At 37.9% G+C, this 9,536-nt stretch overlaps 1 protein-coding gene across 2 annotated transcripts; it reads right to left on the bottom strand.

The window, feature by feature from the left end:
* Positions 1 to 708: 708 nt before the first annotated feature.
* Positions 709 to 8,715, bottom strand: palmda (palmdelphin a). 2 transcript variants are annotated; one of them, XM_043219866.1, is made up of 9 exons: positions 8,610 to 8,715; positions 6,468 to 6,519; positions 6,272 to 6,352; positions 6,055 to 6,173; positions 5,155 to 5,269; positions 5,011 to 5,035; positions 4,818 to 4,934; positions 3,115 to 3,948; positions 709 to 977 (listed from the first exon to the last, which is right to left on the bottom strand). In XM_043219866.1, the coding sequence occupies exons 1-9, from the start codon at positions 8,636 to 8,638 to the stop codon at positions 937 to 939; spliced, it is 1,413 nt and encodes a 470-aa protein (XP_043075801.1). In that variant the 5' UTR covers positions 8,639 to 8,715; the 3' UTR covers positions 709 to 936. The 2 variants fall into 2 exon arrangements, with proteins under 2 accessions (XP_043075801.1, XP_043075794.1); XM_043219859.1 differs by lacking the exon at positions 709 to 977 and having other exon boundaries at positions 3,056 to 3,948.
* Between the last annotated feature and the right edge of the window lie 821 nt (positions 8,716 to 9,536).

The raw sequence follows: 9,536 nt of genomic DNA, 5'->3' as shown, positions 1-9,536 counted from the left end.
CTGTGCTTATTCATCAAAAAAAAAAAGGGACAGAAAAATAATTCTGTCATATAAAAAAATTGTATATATATATATATATATATATATATATATATATATATATATATATATATATATATATGTGTGTGTGTGTGTGTGTGTGTGTGTGTAAATAGAAATAATATATAAAATTGTCCCTGAAACTCATTAACCTATTAACATATTTACTGACATATTGCTTGAGACTAACTGATTTATACATTATACATTTATACATTAACTGATACAAATTATACATTTAATTCATTGAAATAATTTCAGTATTGATGAGTATTGTATCTCTGAATAATATACGTCTTGCACCAGTTGCATACCAGTTTAGTATACTAACATCTCAAAAATATATAAACGTATTTGCAATATTAATATCAAATAAATGTATTTCAGATACATTTTTAGTATGTTTATTTTGCCTAGTCCCAATCTACTTTCCTTGTGCAACAAGGAAGAGTTTAAAATTGAACTAAAATAAGAAATGCCAAACATGTCGCTTTAAAAATGTAATTCAATAGACTAATAAATAAACCCTAAAAATAATAGAAATATATTTTTGCTTCACAGAAGAAAGTCATACGAGTTAAAAAACGAGGCTGCAAAAGGGATCATTTTCATATCGAGTATAATATTTCTTTAATATGTGTTAGTTATTTTAATAAAGGCACCATTTATTTTATTCCACCACTATTGTCATTAAAAATGCACTTAAATCATGTATAGGAATAAAAAAAAAAAACGTAAAGATTACTGAAATATTATTGTTAATGACACATCCTCATTTCACATTCAGAAGACTCCTCTGAGATGCTGGCTCGTGTTTCTTGTCTCTCCGGCCTCTCTGGACAATCACGCAAAACAGTCTCGGGGTTCCCAGAGTGTGACTTACGCAAAATGTGCGTGCTACGCAGTTTGGCCCAGTTTCTCCATCCGTATCTGTAATGCTGTAGGGAGCATGAGAGAAAAGACATTGATTGAGCCGCTCAATTACATTCTCCCGACTAAACACAAGTTAGCGGACGGCACGGACGTGCCCGGATCCAGCATTTTCACCGATAGCACCGAGAAGCGTTCCACCGTCTCAACCATTAATCCGAGCAGAGGGTAATCTTAATAAACTCCAGCTATAAAGACATTTGTCCTTAGAAACAAGCTATCCCCATTTATATAATCCCCGAGATTGATTATATAAGAGTGTTTCAGCACACGACCCAGCATTCTTAAAAGCCTCTTAAGGTTGGAAGACGTGCGCAGCAAATTATCTGCCCACCACTAGAGCGTGTGCGTTTGTTTCTGAAGATGATTGACAGGACTGAGATGACCGAGAGGGGGTCATGTGTGGGAGTGCGTCCCCCATTCACATCATTCACATTAAGTTTATAGCAGCAAAATATACAGTATAATGGCTAAGTCAGTGGGACGTCAAAAGTGACTCATTGATCTTTTCATGCAACATTTGTGTGGGTGGTGACCTCGTAATCAGTCTGGTTTTCAGCATTAAAGGAATAGATGGCTCAAAAAATAATATTTAATCGTGACTTTTGAAATTTGTGTGCCGTTACGTTTCCTGTGGAACACAAAAGAACGTTTCAAAACGCCGTGAAGCTCTTGCAATATAACTGTTACAGTGGCGATGGCTCCTTTTGAGCTCCTTTGTGTTCCGTGGGAATAATAACATTATATTGTCAGCTGATCTTACTTTGTTCATTAAAATAAAACTGAAATTATATTATAATTATAAATATTGGATGAAAAACACACTTGCCTTGACAAAAATAAATAAAAAAGTAACTTATCAGAATAATAACAATAATAATAAAAAAGACTCATTCAGTCCGTTTTATTAAAAAGTTAATCTGTAACACACAGAACGCCCTTATACATGAAGTCCAAGCGAAAGAAAAGGATGCTTGACAAAAGAAGCACGATCTACGCCGTAAAGCATGTCTGTACGTGTCACGGAAGATTGCGTGCAATCATGCTAATCATTGAAAGTGCCGAGAGCACAGTTAACAAAATGTCAAAAGAAATAGCATAGAAAGTTTGGCAGGTGCAAATAAAAGAGTGCATATTGCGGGAATCATTTTGAAAGAGATGTGAATTTCCATTCTTTCACCACTAGAGGGAGGTACAGCTTTAAATCAGGGGTCTTCAACTTTGCCAAGGATATAAACACATTTGTCAGATTTAATAGAATGACATGTAGCCTATATAGGCCCTACAGAATTAATTTGTATACCTATGATGCTTACACTGTACATTCATTACAAGTCAGTACTGATCACACTTGTGTACAACAATATACATCTTAAAGGGATGGTTCACCCAAAAAATAAAGGGATGGTTCACCCAAAAAATTTACTTGTAAGACCTTTGTGCATCTTCGGAGTTTGGACATGACGGTGAGTAATTAATAAAACAATTTTCATTTTTAGGTGAACTATCCCTTTAATACGGGAGGCACCACTGCTTAAAAGTCAAAAATTTTCTTTGTTCAAATTAAATAATTATTATTTATTATATTTATAATAATATAATATAATAAATTATATAACAGCAAGACCTTTTGGTTACAAAAGATTTGTGTTTTAATTGCTGTTTTTTTTTTTTTACTTTATGTTCAGAAAATAATTCTGAATAAGATCAGCATTTGTTGCAAAATAAATGATATTCTAAAATATCTTAAAACAGAAAATAGTCACGTGACCTCCACCATTTCAACACTAGCGTATATAGAAAACACTTCAGCATTGTTTTTTTGTTAACAGTTTCTTCCGACAAAAGTCAATGCAGTATTGCCAGTTGAAGACCCCTGCTCTAAAGCTACACATATACAAAAATGTGCATTGTCAGACAACATAAGCAAATACCAAAAACAGATAGATAGATAGAAAGCAATTTGTTAAGACACTGAAAAACGGAAAACCACAGCAGTAAGACAGCAGTGTCCAGCATGCAGAGCGAGAGAAGCCAGTCTGGTGAGAAGCTGCATCACAGAAGAGCTGATATAGTGTTAGTGAAGCTACATCAACACACAGCAGGGCTTGTGTCTCCTTTTGACCTTTTTAATCTTTGGGGTACCTGTAGCGGATGGGTCCTCCGTGCCGTCTCTTTTGCCCTTCCGTCCCGCAGAGCAGGCGTTGCTGGGACTGGAGTTTTGTTGGGTGTTGAAGCTCTTGCTCGCTTCATCTTCACCGTCTCCAATGATCACCAGCTCTGCCCGAATCGAGCCCTCGTAGCTCTGGCTGTCATCTTCGGCGTTCTGGTATCCCATGAAGATCATGGTGACGGGCTCGTCCGATGGCATGGCGTTCAGGACGCTGAGTTTGGAGTCCTCGGAGTAGGCCGAACACGGGCTGTGGTTTCTGATGTCACAATCCAGAAGTCGCATTCCCTTGTGGTTCTCTCTTTGGTTGTAATATTGTCCACGCGTGTGTCTTTCTCCTCTGTTGTGATAGTATTCTTCTGGTCTGTCGTTATAATTAGGCATCGGCAGGAGAGGAAGCCCATGTCCCACGTCCTCTGGATAGCACACGCCATCATTGTACACGAGCTCAGGCCACGCCGATAAGTCAACGCTGTATGGGTCTTGGTTTCCGTTGGATTTGTGGCTCTCTCTGGTTTCGCTGGCCTCGTGGGAGAGGTTGTAGGGAACCTGAACCTGATTGGATCTCTTCTTCTTCTCAGATGCCTGTCTCAGCAGCTCCTCGACCTCAGTGGGACTCAGTTCATCCACTCCGTTCGCACCGGGCTGGAGGCCGTCCGTACGCAGGGCGTAGACAGACTTCCTGCCATCGTCGTAGACTTTGATGCCCTTCTGCTGGAGCTCTTGGGGAGAAATGGTGGAGGTGGAGAGGACTTGGCTTTCACCTGTGCGCAAGTCCTTCTGAACGTTGATTTCCATGGCAAACATAGCTGTAAGAGATAAATGGAAACTGCGTAATGTATTACCAGCGTTGGGAATGTACTTTGGAAATGTATTAGGTTACAGATTAAGAGTTAATTGAGATATTTGAAGAGCTATTGATATTAAAAGAGTAACTAGTTTAATGACTTTATTAAATGTAACTGATTACATTTGGTTACTTTTTCATAACCTTTACAAGTTTCTAATATTTTCAACTGTTAATCATTTTCAAAAATTTAAAGCTCCTTACAGTGCTGAAATCCTTCATCACTTGAACTGTGATTATAATAAATTTAATTTGAAAAGAAACCAAAAAAATCTGACTTTTAATTTGAGATGCTTTTTTTGTCCTCTGTCCTAATCCTAAAACAATGGTGTCTCATATTTTAGAGCAATCAATGCAATTTGGGAAAGAAATCAATATCGAGTACAATATGTATGTCTGTGTATGCGTGTGAAAATTAACCTCCTTTACAACGGTTAATACTTTCATAAGTAACTGTAATTTAAATCACACATTTTTTTCTCAGTAACTTTAACTAATTACAGCTACATTTTTTGTAATTACGTTACAAAATTTAGTTTGCCATCCAAACCTTTCAATCTTAACTGCAAACTTAAAATACACCCAAAAACTGCTTATATGGTTTTGGTTGATGGACACCTAATATTATATTATCTTAATCTTCTTGCACAAGACGCATGCAGTTTATTAACAGCCAGAGCGCCAAAAGTTACAGAGCGTAGCTTTAAGCATCTCATGAACCCCCAGGGATTTGTTAACCCCAGTTTGGAAAATCCAGTATAAAAGATTTATTTTGCGGTTTTAAATAATAAAAAAATATGGAAAACAGTATGTGGTATTCTTTAATTTTACCAGGTTTGGCTTGGTCAGTTTTAGCTTCGGTTTCCAGGTCTTGTTTCTTCCTCTGATTTAATAAGGATGTGCTAAGCGTTTGCATGTTTGGAATTGTTGAATGAATATAGATGGGCTCTGCAAAAACAGTGAAAATATGAATAATTATGACAAATTCAATGCAACAATATGCTGGTAGTTTTACAGCATTTACCTGATGTGAAATCTGCATTCACTGCCTGAGAAGATACAAACAGAACCACATCCCATAGTGAAGACTATATAGTTCATTAAAGCAAAAAGCACAGTTTCTGATCATTTTAATTAATTAATTAACCACATTAAAAGCGGTGTGTACCTTAATGATGTCCTCTGGAGACTTTTCAATGGCTTTGAGCCTCTTCAGAATCAGCCCCTCATTTGTTGAGATGTTCATTTCTTCTCTCTCCAACGCTTCGATCTCTTTCTCTATCCTACGGAGAATTTGTTACAATAATGGTTTAAGTAAGACTTTCTAAATATGCAGTCCTCTGGAGTTCTCCTGGCACACACGCACACACACACGCACACACACTCACGCACGCACACACACGCACGCACACACACAGATTGCCCTCAATTACCGTGTCAAGTCACACAAGAGTGCCATCTCTGACAAAGCACCTGTCACTTTGTTTGCACTTTTTGCTACACAGACATGCTAGACAACCAAGAAGCAATGAATTGTTAAAAGCAATATAAACAAATATTCAATAACAGACATTTGAATGTACTCATATGTCTGAATCAATCATCAGTCTGATTGATGTCTCTGAGACATTTAACACACTATCTAAGAATGAAAACATCAGCAATATCTGTGCTTAGGTGGACCTGTATGTAGCAGCCTTTCAAGGACAATAGAGCAGCTTTTTTTAGCATCCTTCACTGACTTCATTGCTACTACAATGCAATGCACTTATAATGCATTGCACATCTCTTGCCTCATACTTCACTCTAATAGATTTCATTACGCCACCACAGGGCAAATGACATTAGCTAAGAAACATCACACCAGTCCTGCAGTTGAATACAAAAGACCTTTAAGAGAACGAACTCTTAACACAAAGTTCAAAACGATTCGCATGCAAGATCTGTCAGTATCTCAATAAATTAACTGGAAATCATAAAAAAGCAAAATGGTTTAGATTACAGTCAGTGGACTAAAAGTGTAAATAATGCTACAATAATCAAATGTAGCTTTATTCTTTCATCTCACCGATGTATGGTGCTCTTGAGGTGTTTAGTTTGTTGCGCATCTTCAGTAGCTTTTTGCGTTTCCTCCGCATTACTGCTGTTCATCCCATCCATGAGCCACAGATCTCTCATGGATCTTTTCTACGAAATACATACAGAGATGCTTCAAATCCCACACCATAACGGTTTAGTAAAATGCTGATGAACAGGAAACTATACTTCTAACTTCGAGAAGGTACCTTGACATGTTGAAGCTTTAGTTTCTCCCTGTCAATCTCAAGCCGTTTGTGAGCAATTTCCTCTTGAATTTTTTTCTTACTCTGTGAAAAAAACCCCAAACATTTATACAGAGGCACAGAACTAGCATAGCTATGCAAGCGGTTTCAATGCAGTTGTTGTAAATCACAGAATAAGTAGATAATCCCATGTGGTTACCGTAATAGCTTGGAGGCGCTCCTTTAAGAGTTCTGCTTCTTCCATCCTGCCTCTGGAGAATAAAAAAAAGAAACATTTATCCTTTATATGACATTATAAAATCATCACTAATACTATTAGGGCTGTATTTTGACATCTGTCTAAAGTCTCAAAGGGCTGTTGGGTGACATGTAGGTCAAACTCCATACAGTGACACTGATATTTGGCTACTTGATTTAATGTCCATTCATCGCCACTTGCTTCCTGCTTTCTAAAGATCGCTGCGGTTCCACGAATAGCAGCAGTGGTAAAACAGTCTCTGCGATGCACCATAAATAATCTGCCTGACAGGGTTTGGTTGCCCGTGTCTGAGTGGGTGACCCCTTGTAGACACTGCCAGGTTTCATAGACATCCAAGTAAGGCCTTAGGCTAGAACTTGCCCCTTGAAGTAGCTTTGTGCTTCATTCACCCAATTTCCAGTTTGATTGTTTTCCCGTATCTCTTACGATAGGCCAGATGCGACCTCCTCTGATTGTCACATCAGCTGTAAAGCAGGAATGTGAAACACAAGCAAAGCTATGAAAGCATCAGCGCTTCAGACAATGACAGAAAACATTGCAATGGGCTATCATATTTAATTAACCTCGTCTTCTTTCGCTCTACCATCTACTTCTTTCAGTCACGTCTTTGCTGAAGATGCTTCAGTTTCAGAGCAACACAAGTACTTGTCTTGAAGACTAACACTGTCATGTTAAAGTGAAAGCAGGGCTGGTGTCTGTGGGTCCCCAGGCTGTTTTTTTTTTTTCTCCCAAGAAATGTGAGACCGACTCCAGACTTCCTGTCTCTGTCCGTGTTTCATACATAGACAGTATCCAGTGCTGACTCAACATGACCATGCTCATCTGCTTTAGATATAAGGCCGCACGCCGCGCGGATCATTAACATACTATATAACTGTCCAGGGTAGTTAGCGTTTGCCTGAGGGTAATAATGCATATAAAATTACTGTATAAAAATGTTTCCAGGAGAGACGTCATTTAATTTCATCCCAATGATATTTTCAACTCATAATAAATGATCATCTACAGATCTGTGGATGAGTTTCGTAAACCCCAGAATTCCAGAAGACTCAGGATCAATCTAAAAATAACAAGCCCACCCAGGGGTACATTGCCTAATAAATCTGACACAGTGGCACACCAAACCATTGGGCCGCTTTTATCCTCAATGCAAATACATTTCTGAAATAAATACGTATAAGGGCCTGATAAAAAAACTGCAAAACCAAAGTGGAATAATAAAATGAGGAATAAATTAGATTATTGATAAATACCCTGTTTTTGAAAAATTACACGGTGAGGGCAAGGTCTAAAACCCAGTAGATCTCATGCAAATTTAACCAGATTGCATTGCATTTTAATTACAGTGAAAAAGGCACAAGAATTAAGAACAGATTCAAAACTATTTTAGCAAGCTGATTGGCAGATAAAATCTTACTTGGTAAGACGTTTCTGGGGTGGAACGCAACATGCTTTGCAGGCCTCTCTTTGCACATGGTCAGTTTTCCTGTCAGTTTTATCCTAGAGGAAGTTTCTCTCTAATCTCCTCTAATCTGATCAGTTAAGATGTAAATCTCTTGTGGCATCTGCTCCCATAACAATATTCGGACTGGACAAACATCCAGGAATTGGATTGTACACTTATTAGATTTAGACTATAAATATAGCTTATAAAACTATACAAAGTAGAACCATTCTCTATTATTTCACCCAAAACTCCTGCATATATGAAAAACAACGGTCCGTTACAATTTCATGAGCGTGCAAGGTGTGTTCGCGCGCGTGAGCTGCTATGAAATTAAGTTTTAAAATGTCACCGAATATTTTAATGCCAAACTCTTTTTAATGACTTCTTAAAGTAATAGGCGAAAGTTTAAACCCACACTTTTCCTAAACTAAATATCATCCAATCCATAGAAAGTGACTACAGGTTTCTCCAGCCTCAATGACATTTGAAGATGAGCCGAGACCATCGATTCACGCGCAAAAAAACTCTACAAAACTTTGAACAAATCTTCTGCAGGTTATTCGATCGGTTAATTGGCCTTCACGCTATCCTGTACTTCTGTCCTCACTAACAAAAGTAAAAAAAAAAACACTTACCGGGCGGCTGAAGACGATCGGATATCCATGAGGGTTTTGTGAGTTCACGCGCAGCCGTCGAGCGGCTCGCATTTAGGCGCGCGCAGGTGCTGTAGGCAAGACTCGCAGTCCTCGTTTGAGCCAATGAAATGCCAGGGAGCTTCTTCAGTTATTCTGTCTCTGTAGTCTCATCGGTGAACGACGACAGCCCGCACCCTTTAAAGCTTGTGATAATTTATGCCTCTGTGTTTGTTATATCTGGACTGCATTGCATTGTCTTGGAAGAAAACAAACACACACACACACACACACACAAAAAAAAAAAAAAAAAAAAAAAAAATTAATTAATGCACCGGATAATTGTTTAACACAGCGGTTATTAAATTAAATTAAAGTAAGTAAAATTAATTAATACGTTTAATTAATTAACACTAGTTAAACATTAATAAAAACATAGGAACTACAACAAAAGAGAGTTCTGACTAAAATCCAAATATATATAAAGATATTTTCTTTGACTGATACAACAGGATGTATCACTGGCAAGCTGTTCTTTTAGTATAGTTCAGTTTAATATGATTTTTCTTTTTTTATTTATTTTTCTTTTTGCAGGGATTTAGTCTCTTCACTCAAAACCCCATTAAGCTAGCCTGCTCCAGAGCTGCTTTCTGAGTAGAGAAAAACAGTGTCGCAAATCATTTTGACGTGAGGCGACTCACAAGCTGCAGTCAAGTGTCAGACCTTCCTACATGCATGCTTCTGTTTATTCACACTAGCCGTAGAAAATGAGACCCGCAGCAGGACGGGACATTCCTTCTGCTGCATCTAATGAAGAGAATGAAGAATGCCGAGGTCTTTTATGAACTTCCCAGCTCTGGCTGTCATCCTTTACGACGCTATCCTTCAACGGCCATTTTTATTTACTCCAAAAATGTGGACAATTCGACA

The sequence above is a fragment of the Puntigrus tetrazona genome, chromosome 2, assembly GCF_018831695.1.
Source record: "Puntigrus tetrazona isolate hp1 chromosome 2, ASM1883169v1, whole genome shotgun sequence".
Classification (NCBI taxonomy): domain Eukaryota; kingdom Metazoa; phylum Chordata; class Actinopteri; order Cypriniformes; family Cyprinidae; genus Puntigrus; species Puntigrus tetrazona.
Note: the sequence above shows the minus strand (reverse complement) of the source record. Positions and strands in the feature narration are given on the sequence as shown.

Coding starts and splice junctions, on each gene's coding strand:
- palmda (XM_043219859.1), bottom strand. CDS start 8,638: ATGGATATCCGATCGTCTTCAGCCGCCCG. Junction 6,520..8,609: donor CGATCGTCTTCAGCCGCCCG/GTAAGTGTTTTT, acceptor TTTATTCTCCAG/AGGCAGGATGGAAGAAGCAG. Junction 5,036..5,154: donor CTCCAGAGGACATCATTAAG/GTACACACCGCT, acceptor GTATCTTCTCAG/GCAGTGAATGCAGATTTCAC.